This window comes from Bipolaris oryzae (assembly GCF_000523455.1).
Source record: "Bipolaris oryzae ATCC 44560 unplaced genomic scaffold scaffold_37, whole genome shotgun sequence".
In the NCBI taxonomy this organism is placed as follows: Eukaryota; Fungi; Ascomycota; class Dothideomycetes; order Pleosporales; family Pleosporaceae; genus Bipolaris; species Bipolaris oryzae.
This window is the reverse complement of record NW_006911313.1, coordinates 103853-131307: the sequence shown is the minus strand read 5'-3', so window position 1 is coordinate 131307 and position 27455 is coordinate 103853. Positions and strand designations below refer to the sequence as shown.

The 27455-nt window shown below is 54.4% G+C and overlaps 9 protein-coding genes across 9 annotated transcripts in view; 5 read left to right on the top strand and 4 right to left on the bottom strand.

Moving 5' to 3' along the window:
* COCMIDRAFT_35237 (uncharacterized protein) overlaps positions 1–4817 on the bottom strand; it is a gene marked incomplete at both ends in the record, with an annotated part of 7128 nt that extends 2311 nt beyond the window's left edge. Inside the window, one exon of the mRNA XM_007688063.1 lies at positions 144–4817. Coding sequence (XP_007686253.1) covers positions 144–4817 — 4674 coding nt within the window. The remainder of the gene's footprint in view (positions 1–143) is intronic.
* Positions 4818–6295: 1478 nt separating this feature from the next.
* Positions 6296–7622, top strand: COCMIDRAFT_3802 (uncharacterized protein; the record flags this gene model as incomplete). The annotated part of the gene is made up of 2 exons (XM_007688035.1): positions 6296–6508; positions 6762–7622. The coding sequence occupies 2 exons, from the start codon at positions 6296–6298 to the stop codon at positions 7620–7622; spliced, it is 1074 nt and encodes a 357-aa protein (XP_007686225.1).
* An 860-nt stretch (positions 7623–8482) lies between these two features.
* COCMIDRAFT_90668 (uncharacterized protein) lies at positions 8483–12742 on the top strand (the record flags this gene model as incomplete). Its single annotated transcript, XM_007688090.1, has 2 exons — positions 8483–8890; positions 8960–12742. 2 exons carry the CDS (start codon positions 8483–8485, stop codon positions 12740–12742), a joined length of 4191 nt encoding a protein of 1396 aa, XP_007686280.1.
* A 507-nt stretch (positions 12743–13249) lies between these two features.
* Positions 13250–15851, bottom strand: COCMIDRAFT_90663 (glycoside hydrolase family 78 protein; the record flags this gene model as incomplete). The annotated part of the gene is made up of 2 exons (XM_007688089.1): positions 13250–15734; positions 15790–15851. 2 exons carry the CDS (start codon positions 15849–15851, stop codon positions 13250–13252), a joined length of 2547 nt encoding a protein of 848 aa, XP_007686279.1.
* A 577-nt stretch (positions 15852–16428) lies between these two features.
* Positions 16429–20204, bottom strand: COCMIDRAFT_35234 (uncharacterized protein; the record flags this gene model as incomplete). The annotated part of the gene is made up of 5 exons (XM_007688062.1): positions 16429–16554; positions 16618–16989; positions 17815–17990; positions 18043–19887; positions 19946–20204. 5 exons carry the CDS (start codon positions 20202–20204, stop codon positions 16429–16431), a joined length of 2778 nt encoding a protein of 925 aa, XP_007686252.1.
* A 1634-nt stretch (positions 20205–21838) lies between these two features.
* On the top strand, positions 21839–22434 carry COCMIDRAFT_24857 (uncharacterized protein; the record flags this gene model as incomplete). The annotated part of the gene is made up of 3 exons (XM_007688051.1): positions 21839–21857; positions 21917–21999; positions 22102–22434. 3 exons carry the CDS (start codon positions 21839–21841, stop codon positions 22432–22434), a joined length of 435 nt encoding a protein of 144 aa, XP_007686241.1.
* A 766-nt stretch (positions 22435–23200) lies between these two features.
* On the top strand, positions 23201–24049 carry COCMIDRAFT_90710 (uncharacterized protein; the record flags this gene model as incomplete). Its single annotated transcript, XM_007688088.1, has 1 exon — positions 23201–24049. The coding sequence occupies one exon, from the start codon at positions 23201–23203 to the stop codon at positions 24047–24049; it is 849 nt and encodes a 282-aa protein (XP_007686278.1).
* A 435-nt stretch (positions 24050–24484) lies between these two features.
* COCMIDRAFT_90801 (uncharacterized protein) lies at positions 24485–25786 on the bottom strand (the record flags this gene model as incomplete). Its single annotated transcript, XM_007688087.1, has 4 exons — positions 24485–24924; positions 24975–25358; positions 25406–25493; positions 25544–25786. 4 exons carry the CDS (start codon positions 25784–25786, stop codon positions 24485–24487), a joined length of 1155 nt encoding a protein of 384 aa, XP_007686277.1.
* A 600-nt stretch (positions 25787–26386) lies between these two features.
* COCMIDRAFT_35230 (uncharacterized protein) lies at positions 26387–27064 on the top strand (the record flags this gene model as incomplete). The annotated part of the gene is made up of 2 exons (XM_007688061.1): positions 26387–26698; positions 26750–27064. The coding sequence occupies 2 exons, from the start codon at positions 26387–26389 to the stop codon at positions 27062–27064; spliced, it is 627 nt and encodes a 208-aa protein (XP_007686251.1).
* Between the last annotated feature and the right edge of the window lie 391 nt (positions 27065–27455).

The window sequence follows — 27455 nt, the reverse complement described above, 5'->3', positions numbered from 1 at the left end:
TNCNNNTGCNGCNGCNNNNGNTGNTGNTGCTGCTGTTGNTGTTGNTGNTGCTGTTGCTGTTGCTGTTGCTGNTGNTGNTGNTGNTGNTGCTGTTGCTGTTGCTGTTGTTGCGGCTGCTGTTGCGACTGTTGCTGTGGCTGGACACGTTGGGGTGGAGCGGGCGGAGACTGCTGTGGTGGTATTGAAGGTACAGACGCAAGACTAGTCTCCTGTAGGGCAGGGAATCCCGAATTGGGTACCAGTGGCTTGCTCTGCATGGGCCCTTGAGCAATACTGGGAAACCTCGAAGAGGGATTAGGATGCGGCGGGGATGCCTTGGGTAGCGCAAGCGCGTTTGGAGGCGGAGAAGCGTGTTCAGGCGTAGGCGCAATGGGACGGATCGGTGCCGCCTGTGTACTCTCATATCGTCTCTTGGGTGCCGGAGTTGGCGTAGGTGGTGGTCCAAGATCTTCGCCGCGATCCCTTCGTGCATCTGCCTCTTTTGCGACTTGTTCCAAGTCTAGTTTGCCACTTTCAACAAGGCGGAGGTATTGGTTCTTTATCATAGTGTGCGTCTTGGTGCCCATATGGTTCGCGATTGCAACCCAGTCCGTGCCAAAGTGCGCAACGTTCTTGTCGAAGTCCTGTAACTCGGAAACTGACCAATAGCTTGATGGCCCAGGTCTCGCACCAGGCTGAGTCTTGGGACGCTCCATAAGGCCGCCCGGCATACCAGGAAGTTGCTGCAAATCACTGGACATTACTACCTGCTCCTCCATGGGTACAACGTGCATGGGCACCGGCATCTCATCCAATGGTCCTTTACTCGCATCATCCTCCATCTTGACGCCGAAAGCCTTTTCTTTCCGATCGGGTTTGACAACAGAGCCCACAGGGGCCGCAGCGAGTGGCACGTTCTTCGGCTTGCGACCAAGCTTTTCCTTTGAGGGCTTTCCTCGCCTTCCAGCCTTCTCTTGCGAGCCATCAGTATCAGTCTGTCTACGTGCACGAGCTGGAGTGACGTTTCCGGAAGTTGGATCGAAGTCTGTCTCCGTGGGACCGAATGTTGGTGCAGCTGAGCGTCTGGGCCGTCCAGTTTCAGTGACAGGTAAGGGTTGTCCGTCCTCGCCTTGCACTTCAGTTCGATCCATGTTGGCAATAGCACTACGGCCCCGACTGACGCCTCCACCACGTTTCCTAGAAACACGCGGTTTCCGCAGTTTGCCTTTGTACTCTCTGCCCCACTTGGTCGCATAGTAGTGATTGATACAGTCTTTGTAGGTCCGCTCAGTTCCAACTTCCTTGTACAAGACCTCAGCCAACTTGCCCCATTTCTTGGCATATTGGTCCTTGTAGTTGTACACCATGACCCGATGCTCTTCAGGCGTGAAATCATCCTCTGGTGGCTCGTAGTGGAACACAAAGATGCCCTGGCCGGGTTCGCGCTGGAAGTTGTAATCAATGAATCTTCGCCTTTGGGCCTCAGCCTCGGTCAATTCCAAGGGTACGTCCGCTTCTTTTTCAGGGTCAGCCATGGCCTTTCTAGGTTCCTTGTCTCTTTTTCCGAGCTTCTCTTCCTCGGCAGTTTTCAAAGACTCCTTGATAACAGCCTCTAGATCCAGTTCAGTAGCCCACCGGCTCGCATGATTTCTTCGGCCGGTAGGTGCTAGAGATCCATCAAGTATTCCAGTCATGGCGGCGTTTTGCGCATCAGGAGTGACGGCCTTTAGCAATGGCTCCGCAGATGGTTGCCTATCATTTTCGTCCTGCTCACGCTCCTCGTCCCATGGTCGAATATGCAGTCGCCATTCTTTGTACACAGCAGCATATCGTCGAAGGGTCTGGTCAATGCTCGTTTCTGGCTCAATGCTCTTGCGCAATTTGCTCCGAATAACGTCCATGACAGAGTCTGGCAAGGCAGGATGATCTTGTCCAATGTCGGATAAAGGTGTGGGAGGGCCAGAACCAAGGTAGGGTAGCGAACTCAGATCAGGAAGAGTCTCCTGATCAGCAGAAGTCTCCCGGCGAAGGCGTAGTGCCATCGTAGCAGGTGCCGTTGATCTTTCTTCAACCTCTTCCTTGTCTTCCATTTCGACGTCTTCAGAGTCTTCAGCTCTAGGCGTGGGTAGATCTGCTGTAGTACTGTCTGGTGGCGGCTGAGGAGCTGAAAGCATGTCAGGCGCTGTCTTGGCAGACAATGAAACCGAGTCTTCTTGAGGCAAAGGTGTACCCATCTCTTCTGCAGATGCCAATTCAGGCCGTGCTTGTGGAAGATGATCGACGGTTAGGCAAGACAATAGAGCAATTTCTTGCAAAGGCGTCAGGGCGCGCAAGTGTGAAGCACTCAGATCCACACGCTTGGCCTCCAGACGAGCCCGCTCTCGGTTGTACTTCGCTTCCGACTCAGCAAAGTCCTCTTCGTCGAGATCCAAATCGTCGTCAGAGTCTTGTAAAGCTTCCGGCGCAGATGATGCAGCAGACATTGGCGGCTTAGCCATTTGAGGCGATGCCTCTGCCATGACGACATCGGAATGGCGTCTGGTTTCGATCGGTGTGGGTTTGGGCGAAGGCATGACTGGTCGTTCTGCTGACAAGGCTCGTTCTCTAGGCCGTTCAGCATCAGTCGACACTCTAGAAAACGAAGGCGACACTGATTTTGCCTGTGATGCCCGCTGTGGTTGTGTAGCCGAAACGCTGTTTTCAAGCCTCGGAGCTTTGGGGGCATTTCCAAACGATCGGTCACGATCTTCTGTAGGATATTCGCGCTTGGTTGGGATCGATGGCCGGTTTGATGTGAATCCAGGTCGCACCCACTGCATGCTCTTCGGGCCTCCGCTCAAAGGGCCCCTGGCCAGCGGGAACCCAGATCTATCAGCTTGATTATATGGTGGAGGCGGCCGAGGAGCCATTGGTGTTCTGTCGGCTTTTGGACCAGTTGGGATGTTCGCTGGGAGGCTCTTGGGAGAAGTACTCATTACAGGCCCACTTCCACTACCAACGCGGGATCCGAATGCGGGAGCAGCGTTGGGAGATGCATCCCGAGGGGTGTATGGCGGAAGAGTGGCTCTTGAGAATGAGGGCGAAACATTGGCCCTCAGGGCAGCTTGCGGAGCGGTTGGCGGCGCACGCGGTCTTGGAGTTGGGCCCTGGGGCGGAGATTTTGCCGTGTTCGATGGGGCCGTTGGTGCTGTTGGAGGAGCAGATGGTACATTCGAAGGACCTTTAGGTGGCGTAGGCATTTGTGGCGTCACAGGACCCTTGACAGCTACGGTATCCGAGCTAGATGCATCATTGGCATGGGATGAAACAGTGGCAGGCGGAATAGCGGGTGGCTCCATCCGCTGGGGAGGCGCAAGTGGAGGAGGTGGAGGGCCAGGCCTGCTCTCTAGATTTGGTGCATCACTAAGCGGAGGGCGATCCGGTGCGCGATCAGCCTTGGGTCCAGTAGGCGGGGCAGTGGTAAGTCCAGAGGGAATAGCTGATTTGAGGGCAGTAGGAACTGTGGGTGTTTTTGCGGGTGTTGTGGGAACAACAGGCGCAGTCGAAGCAGCAGGTCCAGACGAAACTGCAGGCGTTGTGGGAACTGAAGGAGTGGGAGGAGCCGCGGATGGTGCTGGAGCAGATTGAACAGGTTTTGGTGGTGCTACTGGAGCAGTGCTTGGTTTGATATCAGTGACGGGTGCTCTCCACACATTAGACCCACCGAATGCCGGGATTGAAGCGGGAGGTGACGATGCTCGCGGAGCATATCTTTCCCTCGATGCTTCTGCACGGCTGGCTAACAGGGCCTCGTCCTTACCAGGTTCCCGACGGACATCCTTGGCAGAGAGCGGATCAATGGCAAGAGAAGGCCGTCTTGGGTAAGAATCTCCCTGTGAGCCCAACCTATCAGACGGAGATGCATGATGAGAAGAATGAGGCGTTGGCCCTGTAGGTGTGCCTGGAAGATGTCTTAAGTCGGAGGGACCTGGTCCGCGGTGGGTGTCGAGTGCGCGTAATCCAGGTTTTGCAGTGCCTGCAGGACCAATGTAAGAATCATACTCTCGGGGAAACCTGCGGTCATCACGATCTCTCCGGTCGAAGTCGCGTTCTTCTCGAATATCTCGTTCTTGACGTCTAGGAGGAGTCCGGCTTCTAGGGCGATATGATGTACGTTCTGGTATCCGGTCACGTGGATCGTGATGTCGGTCCCGGTCGTCACCATGGAAATTCCTACCGCGTCCTGCAAACCCACCTCGGCCTCGGCCTATACCTCCACCACGGTAGGATGATGCTGTACCAAGAGGAGGGGGGTCAGAATACGTTGAACCTGCTGAGAGAGGGCCGTCTCGGGAATTGCGTCGAGCGCGGTTGACATCTAGATCACGCGGTGCAAAATCTCTCTGGTCGCGTAGATCCCTGGAATCTCGAATGGGCGACCGGCGCGGTGGAGTTGGTCGTCTCTCACGTCGATCAAAGTCGCGATCTCGGTCGCGGTCTGCTCTCCAAGAATTTTGGGAGTTGTGTGAGAATCCAGGCCCGCTGCTCAGTGGAGGCGCGGTTCGCAATGGAGTTGCCTCACCGCGTCCAGCGAAGCCTCGGGCTCTTTCATCACGTGGAGCTGGGGATGCGCCTGAGGGCGGCCCAGCTGGTGGACCACGTGGCGCATCGGCCAGTGATTTGGGACCTTTGGGGATTTCCCGTGGGAAACCGGCTGGCTCTGCGTTTGGGCGAAAGGTTTCGTTACCCCTTGGGGGGTATCCTCCACCGCCTCCAAAGGCGGACGGTCTTCGATCCCGGTAGGGCGGAGATCTGTCGCGTGGGTATCTGCCATTGTCGGGGTACCGCGAGGCAGACATGATGATGGTCTCTTGCTGTGAATGAAAACTGCAGTTGCGGCATGGGCACAAGGAGGGTTTAGCGGCCAGGTAGGGAGCGATTTGCCGTCGTTAGAGAGCGCGGTCGCGTGATGGGCTGGTTGGATTGGCTGGATTGACGGTGTGGATGGTGCAGTGGTACAAGGATGGGATCAGAGCAGCAGCAGCAGCACAGGCGGTCCGGGCGACGGGCAAGTTGGGTGAGAATAGGGTTGAGTGGAAGAGCCAGGCCAAGTGCGTGATTCGTCGAGCCAGGCGTGGTGTCGTAGGTTGACGTCGGTCAGGTACGTAACTCAAGGTTCGTGTTTGCAAGGCCGTGGTAGACGAGGCGCTAGCGGCAGGGCCCGTGCTTTGAAACCAGGGAAATGAGGGAAAGCGCCAAATCCCCGATCCGCGGTGGAACAGGCGCAGCTTCTCGGCGCCGGGCGCTGAGATTCAATCTGCTACCGTCGTCTCTGGCGCCCAAAGCGTGCGTCTCGCGGTGGGAACGCGTGCAATGGGGGGCGGGAAGCGGAGAGGGCTGGGCAGAGCAGCTGCTGGAGCTGGTGCAGCGTGTCGGGGGCCGGCAGAGGGCGCCGGGAGCCGTGTAGGAGAGAGTGTGCAGCCCGTCGACGTGGCGCTGGGATGGTTTGTGGGTGAGAGTCCCGGGCACGTGAGGCAGCGGCTGGTAGGGTGAGTTGAGAGGGAAAGGAGGGGGGCTGTCTCGCCGGGCTGCGGACTGGGGCTCTGCTACGGCATGGAGACGTGCAGAGAGACGTCGTCGCAACGAAGGTGTGATGATGGGAAGGGGAACGTCGAGGAGACCAGAACACGAGAACGAAGCACTGACACCCAGCCATGACGGATGCCTGCAAGTCAAAATGGACGCCCCGGCTGGCCTGCAACGGCTAGCGAGGGAGTCCATGCAGGCGTGCGAGGGCGCGTGTGATTGGCCGCCGACTTGGACATTCTCGATTCCTGCAGGGGTGGCAGCAGCTGGTTTTGCCTCAGATTTCTGCCCAGGTCGCGCTAGGCCGCTTGGGGCCACACGTACACTGCCCGCTGCACACCATCGCCCTCGCTCCTCGACGGCCGCACGAGGCCGCAGAGGGCCATGTCGACGCGCCCCCTCTGCGCTGCGCTGTCATGGCCTGCGCCCGGCATGCACTGCACTGCACGCACACACACACGGCGACGACGAGCAGAGCCTGGCCGCGCCCGCTGACCGTGAGGAGAGGGGATCGACCCGAGAACTAGCCTCACACAAGCAGGGATGCCAGTGCCACGCCTTAGCCTCCCTCCTGGCCACGGGTGTGGGGGCTCTTTTTCCTCAAAAATCTGCCGCCACACTGCCTTGCAGGGTGCACTTTCTGCGTGCTCCAACAGTCAGTCGCCAACGCCCAAATACGCCGAACCCCCCTTCCTCGACCACCTCGCCGTCTGCGCTCACCGAGCCCATCGTGACGCGCACTCACCCGGCCATGGCCAGCACTTCGTCCGCACCCGCTGGCGCCACAGATGCCGTGCTGAAGCCTTCCGAGCCGGTGCCTGAGGGGGTGCAGCAGGTGCAGGGCATCGACTTCAACCAGCATGCAGCGCGCCCCATCACCGTCGACGAGCTCGTGGGCGGCTATGCCACCATGGGATTCCAGGCAACCTCGGTGGGAGCGGCTGTGCGGATTATCAATGACATGGTGAGTTGGCTGCTTGCTTGCTTGCTTGCTTCTGTTCCGATCGTCCGCATGCGCGTGCCAGTGCCAGTGCCAGCGTCAAGTGCGGAGACTGCACTTGCCCTTGGCTACGCCGCCGGGAGGGCTGCCGTCCGTGCGCCGCTCCTAGCCATTGTCCCCGAAAGGCGAAACGTTTAGCCTGATTTAGCCATACACGACCACCGCTGCGCCTACCGTCCACACTACTGTCTAGGGGGTCAATGCTAATACCTGACAGCGCGCCTGGAGAGACCCTGAGACGGGCGACGGCACAACCATCTTTCTCGGATACACGTCCAATCTCATCTCGTCGGGCCTGCGCGAAACACTGCGCTACCTCGTCCAGCATAAACATGTCTCGGCCATTGTCACCACCGCCGGCGGCGTCGAGGAGGACTTTATCAAGTGTCTCGCCCCTACCTACCTGGGCTCCTTCTCCACGCCTGGCGCCGGCCTGCGCAAAAAGGGCATGAACCGCATCGGCAACCTGCTTGTCCCCAACAGCAACTACTGCGCCTTCGAGGACTGGGTCGTGCCCATTCTCGACAAGATGCTCGAGGAGCAGGAGGCCAGCAAGAAGACTGACGAGCCGCTGCACTGGACCCCGAGCAAGGTCATCCACCGCTTGGGCAAGGAGATCAACGACGAGCGATCTGTCTACTACTGGGCATGGAAGAACGACATCCCGGTCTTCTGCCCAGCGCTCACAGATGGGAGTCTAGGCGACATGCTGTACTTCCACACGTTCAAGTCGTCACCAGAACAGCTGCGTGTCGACATTGTAGAGGACATTCGCAAAATCAACACGATTGCAGTCAGAGCAAAGCGGACAGGCATGATTGTCTTGGGTGGCGGACTGGTGAAGCACCACATTGCTAATGCGAACCTGATGCGCAATGGTGCCGAGAGCGCCGTCTACATCAACACGGCCCAGGAGTTTGATGGGAGCGATGCAGGCGCGCGGCCGGACGAGGCTGTCAGCTGGGGAAAGATCAAGCTGGATGGAGACAGTGTCAAGGTGTACGCAGAGGCAACGGTAGTATTCCCGCTCATTGTGGCGGCTACTTTTGCACGGGTGGCCGCCAAGGCAGAAGACTAATTGAAACCAAACAAAAAAAAGCGAGTATTGCAATGACGGGCATGGCTTGTACAAGGTGAAGCCGCAGCGAGTTTTGCATGGAGCAACGTTGATGGTGCGGAGAGAGCTGACGCAGGGAAGGCGCGATCGGGCCCACCTTCCCCACTAGGCCGACAACGCTAACGTGACTGCCTGGCTAGCCGGTGACTGTGGAGCAATCGATAAGCAGCAGCGCGAAGCTGAGGTGCCGCGATTCCTCCATGATGATGATGATGGCAATGAGCAGCGAACCATGCCACGCAGCCCTATGCCTATGCGATGACTCAAGCAACCCTAGGCCCCGCCATGAGAAGACGAAAAAGGGCGCCTGGTGCTGATGGTAATGCCCTCCACGTCAACTCTGCGGCGTGGTGGGAATAGCGTTGCCTGGGGGGGGGGGTGGTCGGCCGATTGCCAGGCAGCTTTACCGCCTCACTCTACTCTGTTCTGTTGGCATGCTGCCGCACGCTGGTAGGCTGCAGCTCTCTCTTAAGCTCCAGCCACGCCTGTACCTGACCTCACCTTTTTCCCACACACCAGCCCGGCCTCTCCAGCTCTTCACTCTGCCACAGCCCCAAGTAGATAAACCCCCCCGCGTGCCCTCCGTCTGAGCTTCAGACTACAGCCCCCCGTGCTACTTGCTCGCCAACGCGACCGTACCACCGACTTGTTGACCCTCACCGATAACAGCACCCGTCCGCCTACCTGCAGCCTCGTGCATATTCCCTCTCGCCAATCCCTTGTCTTCACACCTTTACCCAGCCGTCCATCTTTGCTTCACCCGCAAACACGTCCAACGCTCCTTCCTCGCTTTCACATGCGCCTTCATCTACTCTTCAACCATGAGTGTCAGCGTCGAGCGACAGCCGCTGCACTTTAGCCAGCAGCTCTCAAGCCCTTCTCGCTCACCAACCCATCTGATCCATGCTCACACGCCTGCCTCTCCCCAACCACAGCCTGCTGCCGACATGGACCTGAGCGCCTCCACCACCACCAATAACAACAACAACACATCGCCGCCCGCTGGCCAGGACCACGACCGGACCGATGCTGAGATGCAGGACGGAGACAATGTAACGCATCGTGACGCCTCCACCAACACAGTCGCTGTCGAGATTTCTGCTATAGACGAGGATGCCATGGACGTGACGCCGGACGCTGAGCCGGATGCATTACTACTGAACCATTCGTCTTCTGAAGCACAGGATGGTACTATCACTACACCCCTGTCCCCTGTACCAGACGATTCTGTAAGCCTCACTCTACATTCAGTCCTGGACTTGCGCGTTTCAATGGACCCAACACTAACACACGACCAGGCTGAGGTTCTCTCAAACGCGATCCCCCCTCCACCCGTAGACCCTGGCTCTGTGCCTCCGCCCGCCCCTCTCAACCTACAGCCCCCGCCTCCCCCACCCCCCGTCGAACCCGCACGTTCCGACACCGATTCTTCAGACGAGGACGAAGAGCATCTGCCATGGCACCCGCTTCAGGAAGACATGTCTTCGCCCGATGAAGACGAACTCAGGTACATCGAAGAGCGAGGCGAACACAGCGCCTTGGACCATGAATACTGGGAGAAGGAGGCCTTCAAGCCGCTCGAAGATCCGGAATACACTGCTGGCGAGGCGGGCCGCATCCACTGGGCCATTGATGCCTACAACGGAACACGCGAGAAGCCCAATCATGAAATTCTCATGAAGTCCGATGTCGTCACCATTGGTGGACATCAATGGCAGATCAAGTTCTATCCTAAGGGGAATGACTCCGAATACCTCAGTGTCTATCTGGAGTGTTTGAGTGTTATGGATCCAAAGGACAAGGACGACCAAGAAACTACGAACGACGCCCCAACACAAAACGGTAGTGAACCAAAAGACGAGGAGAAGTCTGGCGACTCTACGGTATCTACCGAAAATACGTCAGACTCCGCATCGGAGCGGCATGAAAAGGCTGGATCAACGCCTACGGACGCGACGGCCCCACTTCCCCGAGTTGAGTACCAGCATGCTCCACTACCACTTCTTGAATCGAAAAAGGTGCCTAGGCGCCATAGCGTGGCTGCACAGATATGCGTTGTTCTGTACAACCCGACAGAGCCTCGCGTGAACTACTCGCGTAATGCTTTGCACCGCTTTTGCAGTGGGTCTCCAGACTGGGGCTGGACGCGATTCCACGGTCCTTATTTTGAGATACCTCGCCGCATGCACGGCCAGCGAATGGCACTACTCCGAGATGACAAGCTTGCATTTACCGCGTACATTCGCGTTGTCAATGATGAGACTGGCTGCTTATGGGAGCACCCTATCCGAGATAACATTTGGGACAGCTTTGCCATGACTGGACTGCAAGGTCTTGCGCTTGGAGAAGACGCCAGTTCGCCAGGTGGGAACATGATCTCAGCGGTTGCGACGTGGATGCTCTTCAAGCCTTTTCGACAATTCTTGTACAGCATAAACGTGCCGGATCCTAATGAAGAGCCGTTGGTCCGCCCAAAGCCGCTTGTCACTGCATTTCAGCAAGTCTTGTACATGTTACGAACCCAAGTGGATCCAGGAGCCGGCGCAGTCGCTCTCGACGACATCCTGGATGCCCTTGATTGGTACGGTATACACGAAGGCCTCAATAAGCTAGATGTAATCGAGACGTGGGAAGTTCTACGGCTCAAGCTTGAAGAGGAACTTCAGGACACGCCTCATTTGGCGAAGCTCCACGCCATCTGTGGACCAAAGCGCGACCACTCGAGTAATGTTCCAAATTACCGTGTGCCTGTCGTGGATGTGGAGAGCATGCAGGAGGCTGTAAATAGCTCGAATGGCTTTACTGCTCCTGGGCAACCGCTACCTGAGCTGTTGACCATTGAGTTGGAGCGTCACGCGTTCGACGGTACAAAAACCCGCTCTCACATCAAGTTACTCAACAAAGTCACACTCGATGACAACATCACAGTCCACGGCACAGCGTACACTTTATACGGATTTGTAGTGCATAAGCAGACGTTGCAATCGTATGTGTATCAGCCAATCATTCGACCCGAGGGCCCCGGATCTCGTTGGTACAGCTATTCGGACAGCAAGGAAGAGAACCAAGTGAAGTGTCTCCCCAAACGTCTTGCAGTCGATGTGCACGAAGGCAAGCCGGGCACAGAACAGGTCGTTGGCAATGACCCAATCGCTTACATTGCAATGTATATACGCGACGACGTAGCTCAGTCTGCTTTTGTGTCAGACGCTGGGTCTGAACAATGGCAAGTACCGGAGTGGATCAGGCTAGAAATAGAGAACAGAAAGAGTTCCAGAGGCTCTACACCGATACCAACGATACCCACCGAGCAGTCGGTATCTGAAGCAAAGCCAACCGCGGAAGTAAAGCCGCCCAAGACATTGGAATTCCAGGTCATCGAATCACGGGTGTTCCTCAAACATGAAGGGCCTGGTCTCTTTGATGCTTTTGACTCAAAATGGGCCGACACGAACTCTGAATTCATTCATACGGTCTCGTTTTCAGACCAAGATGGTTGCAAAGAGATCCGCGCCAAATTGATGGACACGCTCACAGGCGTTAAAGATGCACGGCAAATCAAGTTCTGGTTCTTGGACCCAATGCGAGGATCACTCGGCAGGCCTAATCTTCTCGGTACTGGGAGGATAGAGTTCTCCGCTGGTAGTTACGACCAATACACTGACAGCAAGGAATGGACGCTAGAGGAGTCCCCAGTTGCATATCGGAGGATATGGGTGCATGTTACCGATTACGAAAAGCTCCCTGAGTTGCCTAAAGAAAAGGAGAATGAAGTGCCTGAGCCACCTGCAAACGATTTGCCTTCATCCTCAACTAACCAGGAGTCTCAAGACAATGCAGTGAGCCCGCAGGTGGATGGAAACACTGCTGAACAGCCGTCGAATTCACAGCCGCCTCAACTACCTGCAAGGGTAGAAGATACGCCTATGAGCGAGGTAGAGGAGCCTGCTGCTGCACAGATTGATCGTTCCGAACCTCCTGTTAGACAACACGAAGATCCATTGCCTACAGAGCCTGTTCAAACTGATGATACTGCTATGATCGAGGTAGAGTCAACTCCTGCGACCGATCCACCGGCTGTCGACGTGGTCATCCCGAGTTCAACGCCTGATGATACAGAGATGGGTGGCACACAAGAGGAAGCACCGCCTCTTCCGCCACCACCAATGGACATTTCCTTTGAAAATATACAGCCACCTCCACCTCCACCAGCGCGTACCCCATCGCCGAAGCCACCAGCAGACGAAATTTATTTCTTCCTTAAGTTTTGGAACCCAGAAAAACAGGCTCTGGAATCCAAGGGCTCGCACGTCACTCTCAAGTCCCACAGGGTTGATGAGACGATCGTTGCTCTGCTCGGGCTTCCAGCAGAAGAGAAGAAGAGGCTGGAAATATGGGAAGAAGAGGATATTGGCACTACGCGAGCCCTTCGGCACCGCCGCACGTTTACACAACTTGACATTCATAACACGAGCATCATCATTGCTGCCATGCCTATCAGCGCTGAACAAAAGGGCGTTCTCGCAGCCCGTGCTGCGTTCGCAGAACCTCAAGCATATTTAAAGTTCCGCTCTTTTGCTCGAAACTTTCCTCACAAGCTCAACGGTCACTTCACATACAACTACTTCTCGAGTGAATGCTACAAGGGCGAGATTGTCAACGGCTATCGTCATGGTCACGGAACTCTCATCTATCACTCTGGCGCTGTCTATAATGGCTCCTTCCGCCTCAATCAACGCCACGGCCACGGACTGTACACATTCCAGAACGGCGATACGTATGATGGCGATTGGGCTGACGACCAGCAACACGGCACTGGCACGTACGTCGAGGCGACGAGCGGCAATACATATGTTGGTGGATGGCAAAACGACAAGAAGTTTGGTGAAGGCGTTACGCACTGGAAGAGTGCTCAAGAGGCCGAACGGCTTTGCAGAATTTGTTGGGACGGCGATGCCGAAGCTGCCTTTTACGACTGCGGGCACGTCGTGGCTTGTCTTCCTTGTGCAAGGGAGGTGCAGAGCTGTCCCGTCTGCAGGAAGAGGGTGCTGAGTGCCATGAAGCTTTACTATGTGGCGTGAGCAGCGAACACAACCTCGCAAACTTGTGCGGTCAAAGAGTGTTTCTATTTTTTTTCCTTTTGGAGTTTGGAATTCGTTTAGGTTCAAGACAGAACTATCAGCCTCTTGAGCGTTAGGATGGCTCAGAGGAGGGGGTTTGGATATCTGTGAGCAAGGGGCGTTGGGTTACACTTTTCTCTCTTTTTACACTCTCTTATTTTAGTTATCCTTTCTGCCGCTTTACACCCACAGTGCTAGCCTGCACTATTTTGTATATTTCTAGCCCACTTGAATTCATAGTCAGGATGCTTGGGGAGTAGAGGGTCAAAGTCTGAGCACTGCGACCTTTTGGACTGGTTTTGCTTTTGGTCAATACATATATTTATATTCGACCAATGCGAATTGTTATGGAAATAGACAAGTTATCCGTGTATTGATGAAAGGGTTTATATGGACCCCCTGGAAGCCTTGCAAATATGTTCAAGCAAACCAAATCCAAGGTCAATTACATTATCAACCCACACATATCTACACAGTACACAAAACAATCTCTGTCGTCCCCGATCCCAACACGACCACACCACCCTCCTCCTCCTTTCCATCTACCTTCCACCCCGTCGGCACCTTGGCCTCCCCTTCAATCCCCTCGGGAGCCACAATCACAACCTTTGCCTTGTCCCCCTCAACCGTCCACCCGACCTCCAGCGATCCAAACGGCGTCGGCACCTTGCCGTCCACCTTACCCAACCCCAGATACCCGACCGCGGGCTGCACAACCACCCTCTTATACCCAGCCGTCACGGGCGTAACACCCAGCAGATACTCGGGCAGCACGTACGTCGGCGCCGCCCCCCAGGGATGCGCCAAACTCGTAAACGCGGTGATACCGGGCCGTCCATCGGGCTTGACATACTCCCAGCTGGCGCCGCTCGCGTAGCGCTCATCATTCACCATGCTGCCCCAGAGGCCATCTAGCAGATGCTCAATCGGGGCCTTTGCTGCGTCGATGCCGTGGGACTGTTGTGCGAGGAACAGGGCTTCGAGGAGGAAGCCCGAGGGGTTGGGGGCGAGTTGGTATTCGCTTGTTTCTTCGTCGGACGAGATTGTCTTGTAGCCGGCGCCGAAACGCAGGGATTCGAGTTGCTCGAGGGACGAGGTGATTTGAGAGACGTTTGCGGCGCCGCTGAGGATGGACCAGGCGATTCCTGTCAGGGAGAAGTTTCCGGGGGAGTCGAGGCCGAGGGAGTAGGCTCCTAGCTCTGGGTTCCAGAGTTTGGTGTTGAGGGCGTCGTTGAGGGAATGCGCGGTGGTGTTGGCGAGAGTGGCGGTGGCGGTGTCTTGCAGGGCGAGGGCTAAGGGGACGATTTGCTGGAGGGCAAAGGACATTAAGCCTGTTACTGCGGTGCCGTTTGGGGGGCCGAGGAAGGAGCCTGGGTTTGGAGCGGCGGTGCTTCCGGCTACGAGACCGCTGGCTGGGTCTATGTATGTGAGGCGGGTTTGGAGGAGTGACTTGATGTTTTCCCAGTACGGCTCTAGACCTTTTGCGTCGCCGGTGTAGCGGTAGTATTGGCCGATTGAGGCGAGGAAGAGGTCTTGGTAGTCGACTAGACCGGGTCCTGCTGGGTCTGCGTCTGAGTATTCTGGTCGCGTGCCTAGACGTGCGGATATGGGCACGAAGCCGGTGAAGGGACCGGTTTTCGCCTGGTAGCCGAAGGCGTAGTCGATGGATCCAAGGATGTAGTCCCAGCGTGCGCTTGACTGGGCCAGTACGCGGACAGTGTGGTAGAAATCTCCGATCCAGACAAGACGATCACGCTTTGCGCCATCTAGACAGACAGAGTGGGCGAGCGGTGCTACGGCGTACTCGGCCAGGACACCAGGAGATTTCAAGTCGTTGGTGTAGATAATGGTCTTGTTGGATGCAGCAACTGATACGTTTGCGACAATACTGATTTGATCTTGGAAGCCTCCAAAACCCCATGTGCCTTCATATCGAGAGGCTGTGCTGAAGAAAACAGGAGGTGATAGTGGCGGCGGCAGTGGGACGAAAGCAATGTTCTCTCCGTTGAGACTGATGCTGTACCCATCCTCCTTGATAGCGGTGACGATGTGGTACCACTTGTTCTCCTCTACAGATATGTTCAGAGGGTAATACTCATTCGCAGGTGTGGTTAGAGTAGACTGATTGAGCAAGTTCCACCCCGCGTTGACGATCAGAGTGTTGGGCGGGACCAGCGTTCTGTTCGTGTTTACAAACGTATTCTGCTCTGGATAGTTGGAAGTTAAGACGAAATACGGTCCGAGTGGCTGAATCGCGCTGGCTACACGCCATCCTGTTCCGCCTCTTACAATCTTTGTATCGAACTCTAATGTGTAGTTGGCAGGGTTCATTACACGCCCGATAGAAGATTGAGCAGTGGTCTGACCGCGAATGTACGCTCCCTCATCGGTTAGCTCCCAGGTCGAAGGCGCATTGCCGGCATCCACGCAAGCCGCTTGGACGACTTGTCCACCAAGATCAAATATTTTGTTGTAAACGTCGTTATTGGTCTTTAGGCGACCTGGTTGCTCGTCCAAATCTTTGTGCTCGCTCGTTGCCCGGAAGCCAACACTCTCGAAGGTCAACGAATGGTTCGTAAGCAGACGGATGGTTTGCCATCGCTGCCCGCCTTGCACAAAGAAGCTCTCAGTGTGACCTCCACTGGTGATGTTGAATGTCTCAACCCGCCAGCTGTTCGCTAGGCCGTTGGAAAAAGTCCATGGTCCATCAGCATTTTCGTCGGCGAGGTATGCATAGGCCTCTGAGTATGCGGCCTCAATCTGCGCTGGAGATGCGCCTTCTGCAACGACAAAGAACGGGAAGCCAGCAACCTCGGTACCATAATCGAGCGTGATGACGGGATTCTCAGGCGACAACGTTATGGCGGTAGTATTGTCATAACTCAGGTCAGCCACTTGAACTTCTCCGCTGAGCGAGTATTTCCTTGGGTAGACGTTGCCATAGTCAACGAATCTATGCTTTAATATTAGTTAATCGTAATGTGAATGCGTTTTCAAGCACTGCTTACGCATAGGCAGCCTGACCCCAAGTGCAAGCACCCATTAGATATATATTGAGGTTGACCATCATGGAAATCTGCCCCAGAATCCAAGTGCTGACTGACACCAGGAGCGAGCTCTCAGTTGCCTTTTAACATGATGTTTATCCCTGCAAACAAGCCATCGGGCCTTTGCGCGATGCTGAATGCGTGATGGTGGGCATAGTGATGTGTATTGGATAAGGATACCCCAGACATGCACTCCACATCTACCAATTGCGCTACGGGATCCCCAGATTTCCGGATTTGGACTACCTCGTTTGTTGCATGACGCCATCATGTAGGCTTAAGGGGGCTAGGCATAAGAAAATTTACACGCTTCGCTTTGATGTTCTACCGAGGTCGCATTGAATAGGTCCGATAGTCAACGTTCATTGGCGCCACGAAGACTTGGGGTGTACCTGGATCCGGGGGTTTCGGCGGTTGTGGCTAGAGCGGTGAAAAAGTAACAGTGAAGGTGGATTCCGAACGCGGAGACAAAGCTGGGCGTAAAGACGGAATGTGGAGTGTGGAGAATAGGCCTGGAGAGGCCGGGAATCGAACAAGACAAAGAGTTGTTACGAAGAAATCAATAATAGGTAATTTCGGAGTTGGTCTAACTAATCTTAATTACGCAGCAAGACCCTGTCTGAACTTCAGATATTCCTTTCGGTATTGGTTCTCATCCGTCTCCTTGCCTCGGTTGAGCGGCGTCCACTTGGGCTCATCTTTGAACAATCGCATAGCTTTCGTGTACTGTAATGCAATATTAGCACTGCATTTTTATTTGGACCAAAAGGCGCCGTATTCCCAACTTACGTTGTTCTCATCAGTGGTGAAGCGATGATAGATGCCGCTCGGCAAGATGATCAAATCACCCTTCTCAAGCCAAATCCTGACCCAGTCGTCACCCTCACTCCGGACATCAAAGTAACCCGCACCGTCAAGAATGTAGCGAATCTCCTCGTCCTCGTGCAGATGCTCACTGAAGAAAGTCTTCACTTTTTCCTCGTAAATATCGCCCATCTTCTCGGGGCTGATGGTAACCTCATCCCGGTTCTTGTAGTTGCGAGATGTAGCAATCTCGTCAACGCCAGAGACTTCAGGGACGTGGTGATAGACGACGCCTAGTTTCTCCAGATAGTCTGGATCTACTGAGCGACCGGAGTTGTGAGGTAGGCGTTGGTCGCCCTGACGAAGTAAGTCATGTGTTTAGGTCGTGGAGAACGGAACAACACGAACTTACTTCAAGGTTATCGAACCAGTATGCCTTCATTTTGCAGTCAACAGCAGTACAGAAGATTATGGTTATTTTGAAGCAGGCAGTGTGTAGTAGCGTGTAGCTTTAGTTGGCTTTGATGTTGTTGGGCTCGCCGGCAAACAGCGAGGAATAATTTGAGATGCCCAATTGCACGTGGCGAATGGCGTCATTCCGATTACCCAGCGACAATCGGCTAGCCAACCCATCATTGCGCAATATCAACTCTTCACTACACAGCGCTCTTCCTGCAAATTACCCTTCGTCAACGTCGTTTCATGCGGACTACAATACAACCTGTTGCCAGGAGATGCCATTACAGCACCGGGTTATTGTCCTGTCATATAATACAAAGTATAAAAGGATAACGTGAATGCGCCAACGCATACCCATTCCATCACTTGCCCGAGTATGCAATCCGAGCCCCCTTGCGAGGTGAGCACGAGAAACATCGGCTGAGATGCACGCGCATCGAAACGAAAAACAATTACCATGACCCCATATATTTCCCATCATTCATGCTGTCCACATCGATTCTAGCCCGTTGCATCATAACGGTGCTACAAGGGATGGAAACCCCAGGGTATGTCCAACTAAAAATGCCAATAGTTCACGCGAAATGACAGAGGTTCAACTATGCGAGGTGAAGTCACAGTTATTAGGTCCACAAGAGGCTATCTTGCAAAGACCTTTACTATGCCATCACCACCTGCCGAGACAACGAGACGGCCGTCCTGACTCCAGACGACACTGCATACGCCTTCGCCGCGCATGATGCGATGTGCGGTGATTTCTTGGGTACAAATACGTTTGTCGAGTGACCAAAAGCGAATGGAAGCGTCGTGGCCAGCAGAAACAGCTTCGCGGCCATCTTTGCTGAGAGAAAGAGAAGAGATGGCAGCGGGATGTGCGAGCATGCTGTATGTACACTGGCCTATAACCGACGTTAGAAAGGGTGTCTTGGTAGACAACTGGGGTGAACATACCAGAATTGGCATCGAAGAATCGGATGAGATGATCTTCGTGCCCACTTATGATGACGCCTTCAACGCCGCCACTGCTGTTTGATCCAGTTGGACCATGTATCCCTTCTTCATCAGAACCGCCACGGCCTCCCTCCTGTGATGGGCCTTCAAGGTATTGGGAGCTCGTCACGACAGAGGTAATCCCAGTCGCTGGTGTCCCATCGTAGGACTCGTTACTGGCCATACCAATCAACTCTTCGCCTGTTCTTGTGTCGTAAACTAGTATCGATGCATCCGTAAAAGAAACAACAAAGTTCTCGCCAGTGGGGGAGAGCGGGCTGATGCATGTAGGCGAGGGGTGCGTGTCGCGCTCAATAGTGTGAATGAGCATGTAATGGAATGGTGTGCTGGTAGCAATGCTCGGCTGTGGCGATGATGGGTGGTTCGATCCAGAAGTAACTGAGTGCCTTCGACTACCACCAACACCGCGGCGTGACCCAGTCTGAGGCGACACCAACTGGGGCGGCGCGCTAACTGCCCAAATCTTGATGGTTCCGTCTGCAGAGCCAGAAGCCAGTATCACTCGATCTGCGCCGCCGTATTTGCTGCTGTCGGCTCCGAAAACATTTCCGCAAGTGGTGGGGAGAACACACACCGTCCAAACAGCATCGGTGTGACCTTCCAGGGTGGCTTTTGGATCGACGCGGCCTCGCTCCCATACGCGAACTGTCGCATCCTGGCCGCCCGAGAATATCCAGCCGTCGCCCGATACCCTGCCACCAGTTGCAAAATGAGCAGAGGCGGGGCAAGCAGCTAGGGATGTTACAGCACCCTCATGACCTCTATGCGACCAGAAGGGCTGAATGTCCAAATCATTGTTCATGGTGTGCTGACTCGCATAACTTGCAGGTATCATCCATCTCTTGATCATACCATCGTCTCCCGCTGTGCAAATTTCTGGTTCGCTGGGACTGCCGCCTCCCGTGAAGATGACGGACCGCACAACATCCAGATGACCACGGAGGGCGAATCGGACCTTGAAACTTTGCGGATCCGCTTTTGAGGCCGCTTGTGCAGCGACTTGTTGAGCCTTGTGGTCACTACTCAGTCGTCTAGTATGATCTTTACTTGTTTTCTTGGCTGGCCGGGGTGGAGATTTTGCAGGAATGCTATTTGCGGACGGGAACTCCTCGACATCTGGTCTCCTTGGTGGCCCTTCCTGGGCTACATCAGACGCAGGGTCAAAAATCCACTCGTCTGACTCTTTTTCCTGGGCTGGCACCTGATTTGCTCCTGCAGCATCTTCCTCTTGGCCTGTTATTTGCCGGCCTGCATTGTCAAAAGCGTGTGTCACCTTCTCGACCTGCTCGTCAGGCACGGAAGAATAGTGTTGCTGGTTTGGGGGTTGACGTTGCTGCCCAGAAAGGTCTTGAGTCAAACTTGGGTTCTGAGCGAGTGGCTGTTGCTGGGAAGGCTCTCGAGCCATCTGCGGGGCATGGTGGATCTGGTGCTGGGGGGGCAGATTCTGTAGTTCAGAAGTGACGGGAATGTTGGGGGGCTGGTAGTTGGGCAGAGGTCCGGGCATGGTGGGAAGGTGCGACTGCAGCCTCTGGCGATTATGTTGCAGGTAGATGTCTTCCATAGAGGCATCTCCATGGCCCATGAATCCAGTGCCGTTTGCGAGGGCTTGCATGCCCTGTTGTTGGGGCTGGGGTTGAGGCGGGGGGGTAAGGAGATATGTAATCTCTTCAACGCATTTTGTGAGATAGAGCTTCGACTTTTCCCGCAGACCATCGCGATCGGCCTCGGAGCGGTCGAGGAACTCGGAGTCGACGTCGAGGAAGGAGTTGTGCTTGGTGTTCTGGGCTGTGTTGACATGTCAGTATACCAGGGGCCCGCTGTGACATGTTTATTGTGTACGCACGTTTGGTCAGGCCGGCGCCAGTCTTCTTGCCCTTGTCGTCGGCAGCGTCGCCGCCTGCAGCGTTGGCCTTGTTTTTCCTCTCGTTGGTGAGGGCCTGCTCGAGCATGCGGATGTGCCTGTTGAGTTGGTCGTTGAGCTTCTTCGCACTGCGGACCTCGCCCTCCTGCTTTGCAATCTTGGCCTTCATTTCTGCGCGCTCAATGTCCCATGCATTGCGGGCACGCTCGTGGTTGTGCCATTCGAGCTGGAGAAATCGCATAACACCTGGCCGTTGGGTTAGCCCACTACTGTCCCGCCGGCGGAGCGCTACCGGTCGAGGATAAAAGAAGATAGCATACCCTGCAGAGTGTATTCAGTGCCGGCGGGCGCATTCCCGTCAGCGCCTCCATTGGCACCGCTGCCGTTCATGGCCGAGGGCGACTGCCAGGCCATGAGATGGGTACGGAAATCCTGTGGCGGCGCACTGAGCAGTCTGTGAGGGTCAGAGCTGGTGTTGGCATGCGGCGTCGGGGGTCGGCAACTGCGCGGTCGACGTGTCGCTAACAGAGAATCTCTCCCACCTCAGAGCGCAAGTGGGGGGTTAAGGAGGCAGAGAGGGGTGAGGCTGGAGCTGGAGCCAGGGAGTGCAGTGAATATGGAGTGGATGTGCTCAAGCAGCTGGCTTCGAGAGCTGCAGCAACATGCACATGGCGATTCCGTTGCACAGGGGAGGGTGCCATGCAGTGGTAAGGTAGCGCCAGGGCGGGACCCTGGCGCACGGGCCCCATCACCAACGCTGCGAACAGATGGAGCGTCTTCGCAGTGCTGCCAGCATGCACAATGCTCCCATTGCACACGTCCAGCTTGGGCATGTTGCCTTTCCACCCAGGTGTATCACAGTAGCTAATCCAAGTCTTCTTGTCACCATTTCAATCGATTAGCCTCCATCAACACTCTGTATATCAGCCATGAGCTGCCTACGCAAACCCACGCCTGTCCCAAACCGGCACCTACATGTACTGGCTAACATGTTCATGGTACAATTCCAGCCAGCCCAATTCACTAGTGAGTCTCTTTTCTCGTTCATCCTGTCCCCCTTCCCATCTCCTTTCTTACTTATGTCGTCTCCTGTCCAAGCTTCACCAATTTTCCTTTCTCATCTGTGCATTTTGTACACATGTTACGTCACTCGACACAACATACACTGTACCCCCTCAATTACCGGCCCTCAAATCTGATCACATAACTGACATGTCACCCAGCCATGCGTTGATACAAGATGACCTGGACCTTTCAGTAAGCTTGCGCGGCGCTCAGCCCAGAACAGGAAGACACTTTGGGTTCAAGCCTTGAATGCGAGCAGTATCCAGCAACTTGTATATCCAACACTTGCATGTTGCGTACCGCTCGCTGGGCCATCGGCTTCTGTCTTGTTCCTCCGCTCATTGAATGGTCATGGCTTGGTTCTGTTTCGATGCTCTCTGTTGGCAGCTAGCATTATGCTGGGCATTGCACGACGAGCCGGCCCAGCGCATGCACACCAGCCACCAGCCGCCCGCCACCCACCCCCAACCACGGCTAACGGGCATTATGTCACACGCAAATCACCGAAAGAGCCAGGGCAGCATCCATCTTACTGTGGTACAGGCGACTGTTTCACGCGCAGTCCTGTGATCAGATACCAGGGCTTGACTTTCGTTCATGCCAAGTGGAGCCTTCCCGATTGGTACAAAGGCGGTCGACGCTACGACCTTGTCACAACATTGGAACCTTCCCAGGCAAGACTTTACCACATTCACCCCACCCCCCGCCAACCACCACGACATCGAATCCACCTCCAGACTCCGCCAACCGGGTCGCGCACATTCGCACATACTATTGATCCCAACATAGCCCTAGGATAAATCTCCAGACATGGCTGGTGGTGGTAAAGGTACGCGCTGACTTGCCGCGCGCCCTGCAACACCGCAATGGGCTGACAAAGATGCATAGGAAAGACAGGAGGCAAGACTGGTGGAAAGGGCGATTCGCAAGTCAAGACCCCAAAATCGCACTCCGCCAAAGCCGGTCTTCAAGTGAGTTGATGCCCTATACGCGTCATCGCCCGACGACACCCCGCCCATACTTTGACAGCTTGCGCACAGGGACAACGCGCTAACATGACTCCTCCTCTACAGTTCCCTTGCGGTCGCATAAAGCGTCACCTCCGAAATCTCACGCGCCAGAAGACGCGCATCGGCGCCAAAGCCAGCATCTACCTGACTGCCGTTCTTGAATACCTGACTGCTGAGGTTCTCGAGCTTGCAGGTAACGCCGCCAAGGATCTCAAGGTCAAGCGCATCACGCCACGCCATCTCCAGCTCGCCATCCGAGGTGATGAGGAACTTGATACGCTTATCCGTGCCACCATTGCCTTTGGAGGTGTTCTGCCGCATATCAACCGAGCCCTATTGCTCAAGGTAGAGCAGAAGAAGAAGAGCGGAGGTGCTGCCAAGGTCGGCGAGGCGTAGAGGGCTAACTGTTCCGGAAGCATGCAGGCAAAAGATGTCAAATGGGCGGCTAAGCGAATCGATTTTCGAGCTTGCAGAGCATGCGACGGACCCTCGAATTGCAAGAGCCCCAAACCACTTCCAGTTTTGCTTAGCTTCTATGAGCTATCTTACCCCGAAAGCCGCACTTCTTTTGCTGAGATATCGAAATGTCAGGACAAGGGTGTCAACTGTCTTTGGTTAGGCGTGCGCAGGAACGGTGTTGATGGTTATGTCATTTTTTTCTTTATCATTTCGTGGTATGTAGTAACACGTTCGAGTCAATGTCACAGAATAGCAGGAAGAGTCGGTTTGGTTTGCCTCTACAATCATGAAAGCTCTGTCTTCCCAACGGAAAGCGATCAAACCGCAGAGACTTCAATCACACAAGCGTGCAAGCAAATGTCATGCTGCCCAAGCAAACAAACGATAACACGCTATCGAAGCTTGCAGTTCCGGGTCGTGGCAGCAATCACGAGTCCAGTCGAATTCCGAGATTGGGTGGCACGAATATGTATCATTCCGGCATTTCGTTTCCCAAGTCAAACGGCAGTGCATGATTCCGAGCCGGAAGAAAAGGATATTAAGCGTAGTAGTCCACGTCAAAGTCGTGAACATCCCATGTTCTTTCTTCTGCGTCTCTTCTGTTCTCTCTGTACAAAGGATTGAATTAGCTTTTCCAAACGAGCGCTTTTACCTCCCTCACCCTGTCTTGATAGACTCTGGATAGCAACCCAAAAAAGACACAATGTTCGATCACTTATTCGACCCCGATGCCTTCCACCGTCACCCCATCCCACCAGCCTTCTCACGCACAAATTACGTTGTATCAGGCGCATCTCGAGTACAACTCCCCTCGTTCATTCCCAGAGATCACCGACATGCCCACCCAATGACACCTCACCACCACCACCACCATCACCATCACTCGCGTCCGGCCCGCCGTTACTCAATCTACGCAGACCCCTCGCCCTCCTCTTCAGACCTCGATCAAACAGAAGATACCTACCTGCAGTCCGAATCCGACTCCAGTCTCACCCACGTCAAGCACTCACCCCCCAGAAACGCAAACGCAAACAACAACAACAACAACAACGCCAATAACAACAGCAACATCTTATCCCCTCTCCACCGCACATCCTTCAAACTACCCCATACCACATTCGCTAGCCTCCCCTCAACCCACACTTCCTCCTCCATCCTCATACTACCCCCTACCCTAACCCCGCTGCACATCCGCATCGACACCCCCTCATCTACACACCAACTCCGCGCCACAGTGGCAGGCGACATGCGCTTCCGGGACGTAGTAAGTCAGCTGGTGCAACAGGGACAGTATGCGGATGTGAGAGCGAGTGTGCGGTTGAGGGGAGAGTGGCAGGAACCTGGGTCTAGTGTGAGGATCAGTGAGGTGGTGCGGCAGTATGCGACGAATGAGCGGGGGGAGGTGGAAGTTAGGATTGAGGTTGGGCGTGGAGGCGAAGGAGGGGGAGGACGAGAGGGAAGAAGAGGAGGGGGTGGTGGGTATGTTGGGGGGATACGAGGGTTTAGGGCTTGGGAGAGGGAGACGGGGCGGGCGTGGGAGATTAGGGATTGAGTTTATTTGTTTTTTTTCCTTTTCCTTTTTGGTGACGACATGCGCGATATAGAGAAATGAGGTAAATCAAACTTGAAATTTTTCCAATCTAAAGTTTAAACATTCTTGATATGATAAAAAAAAGTTCCTAATACATCAACCGATTCACTCCTCTTTTTTACTCCGACTGTCTTGGACGTCATGGCTCGCTGCCTTTGCCCGGAACGCCAAGCCTGATCTAATGTGTTAAATGGTGTAGGTAACATGCCCAAAGGCACAAGAGGTACAAGAAAGTACCCAAAGAAATCAAAAAAACCCCTTCTCGGTCAAGTGCCGGGTTGGGAGTAAAAACAAGTCATGCTCTGCATCCGAAACCATGCAAAATGCCACAAATAAAGGACCCAGAGTCATTTTCCTTCATGTCTGATAGTATTCGTCGTGCTTCTTTGACGGCACCTATGACTTCAGGCTGTCCTGCATGCTCCTGCTGCTGGCGCTGAGCGGGATGTTGCTGGTGGGGAGAACCGTCTTGGGCTGGCTGTTCTGTCGGATCTTGGCTAGCGCGTAAACCAGACCGCTGACGAAACCGACAAAGATGGCAGAAACACTGCCAAAGGTGACGGGCGCATCGAAGAAGATCAGACCGCTGAGAGCAATGGGGAGCTTGTTCAAAGCACCAACCATGGAGTATGTGGTAGACGAGGTGACACGGACAGCCCAGGCGGAAGTGTATGAGATGAAGACTGTGGAGAGACCGGACACGACCATGACGGTGATGACGGTGTTGCGCTGGTCAGGGGGAAAGTTCTTCTGGATGTTCGCGGAGGACCAGTCTTCGACAAGGATTGAGGCAACCAACAGGATCGGAATCGTGAGGAGGTTGTTGTAGTACATGGCTGTTTAGAATTAGTACACGGCTCATGGTAGCGAGCCAGAATAAACTCACTGTCAAAGTCCTTGAAGTTAGTGAGCTTAATGCGCTTGCGCATGCTCAAAACATAAGTAGCCGTGCACAAGCAGTTGAACATCATCCAGAGGTAGCCAGCATGCAGAGTGGACATGGCGTCAGTGGATGCGCTTGTAGACTGTCCCATGCTTGACAAAGCGTGCTGAATGTCTGCCCAGGCCGCGATGACGGAGCTGAATACCATCAATCCGAAAGAAAAGAGCGCCATTGGCGTGACAGCACCACCAAACCAGAGAACCTCTCCGTATGCAATCAAGATGATGGTAAGGTTCTTGAAAATGGTGTAGACGGGAATCGAGAGGAACTTGAGGGCCCATGTGCTCGTGTAGATCATACCGATGAGGAGAAGAGAGATGGGAAACCCTGCTGCTTTTAGACCAAGTTTGACCCGCGAAGTATGATAGACGTACATTTCTTTGCTTCATCGCTGTTGAAGTCGCGGTATGTGATGATACCAGCGCTCTTGCATATGGAAATGGCTGCAACGCAGACAACAGACTGTTGTATGTTAAAAAGGGTCCGTCTTGTGGGCTATGAAGCCGACATACCTGTACGCAGAGAAGGAAGAAAGGAAGGTTGAAGTCGACACCGGAGAGGACGTATTTGTTCGTAACGGTCATCAGAATGGAGGAACCACAGTAGGCCAGGATGGCAGCGACTGGATTCTCCGTTATGGACGTGGATCCGCCCCGGTGTGAATTGGACGCGCGAGGCAGCGGGGAGGGCGCGCGGAACTCCTTGCCCGAGGGCATGTCGACCCTGTAGTCGTCGCTCTTCTTGTCGTCGGACATTGTGAGAGGGAAGAAATGTGTTCACAATAATCGGAGGTGGTACGCGGCAACGACAGGAAAGTCCGGCGATAAGGACAGCTATGTGGCGGGCGACGGTGCAACCCAAGAAAGTGAGGTTGTTGAGGGGGGAGAAAGGAAAGAAGCAAAGAGAGAACAGGAGGGTGGAACTAGGAGGGAGAAGGCGAGCGTTACCAGAAGGATGCGCAGGGACGCGAATGGGGTGGGTCACAGCGATGCAGTCTCCCCTGGTTTGTAGTCGTTGGCTTGCAGCAGTGGTAATTTCAAATGCCACTAAACCGCCTTTGAACACGAGAAAACCGTACGGACATGTCAGCACTACAACCTGCACTCGGGCCTGCACCCAGTTCTATTTTTGACTTGATAGATGCACTGTACCAAACAGCTGTAATGTAGGGTTGATATTATGGAAAGTGCATCTACCGCTGCGTCTTCAGCAAATACTTACCTCACTGAGGTACTTGAATACATGGATGGATGATCTTCACTAGGGCTCTTTATCGCCACGTGACCTGCCTTATCGCACCGCTACTTTCTTTCCCCTGATTAACCGCTCAACAAGTGACCTGGGCAATTTCCGAAATGGCGTCTCTAGACCCGAAAGTTGCTTCGCTCGTCGACAAGGCTGCACGAGAAGACGATTCGGATGAGGATGCACTCATCGCCTCCCTTGAAAATGACGAGGAGTTAGATGCATTCCGCGAGCAACGACTTCAACAGTTGCATCAAGAGTACGACAAGGCGCGACGATTGAAGGAGAGCGATCATGGGACATACTCGGAGATTAAAGACGAGAAGGTATTGATGGACATCACAACAAGCACCAAACTGTGTGTGGTGCATTTTTTCAAGCCCGACTTCAATCGCTGCCGCATCATGGATACTCATCTCGAGGTAAAAACACTCCCTATTACAATAGGGCTAGTTTGCTAAAAAATCAAACAGTCACTAGCCCCATCGCACTATGAGGCCCGATTTCTCAGGATCAACGTTGATAATTGCCCTTTTCTTGTCACGCGTCTGGGTATCCAGGTCCTGCCGTGTGTCATTGCCTTCATTGACGGCGTGGGAGCTGATCGCATTATTGGATTTGAGGGGCTTGGTCACACTGAGCAAACATTCACGACTCGCGATCTGGAGGCCAGACTTATTCGAGCAAACGTACTTGCAAGAAACAAGGTCAACGAGGAAGATGAGAGGCAACGGCTGCAACGAAGCAAAGCGAAAGAGCAGGAAGACGAGGACGAAGATTGGGATTGAGTGACCATAAGTGAGTCACGTGGTCGTATGTAACTGGAAGCCAAAATGATGCGAGGCAATGTACCCTCTCACATTAGTAGGATCGTGAGTATTTCATTTGCTGCTCAAGATACCATGCAGCGGGGGCCACAGCAAAGGCTTGCAATCAGGCTCGCAACAAGCAAAGCTCTTACATACGCGCCGTCAAGGGTCACAGCTACTTTATCGCATCCAGTAGTCACAGCGCAACAAGATAAACTACCTTCAGTTCTATTTGGCGTAACAAGTGAGGTATTTCCAATGAACTTATCCTTGGTATGGCACAAAAAGATTATCTCCATGCATAGCGGGGCGGTCGAGTGTCCAGCCTAGAATACGGAATATTGTGGCTAATTCTGATTGGTTGCCATCA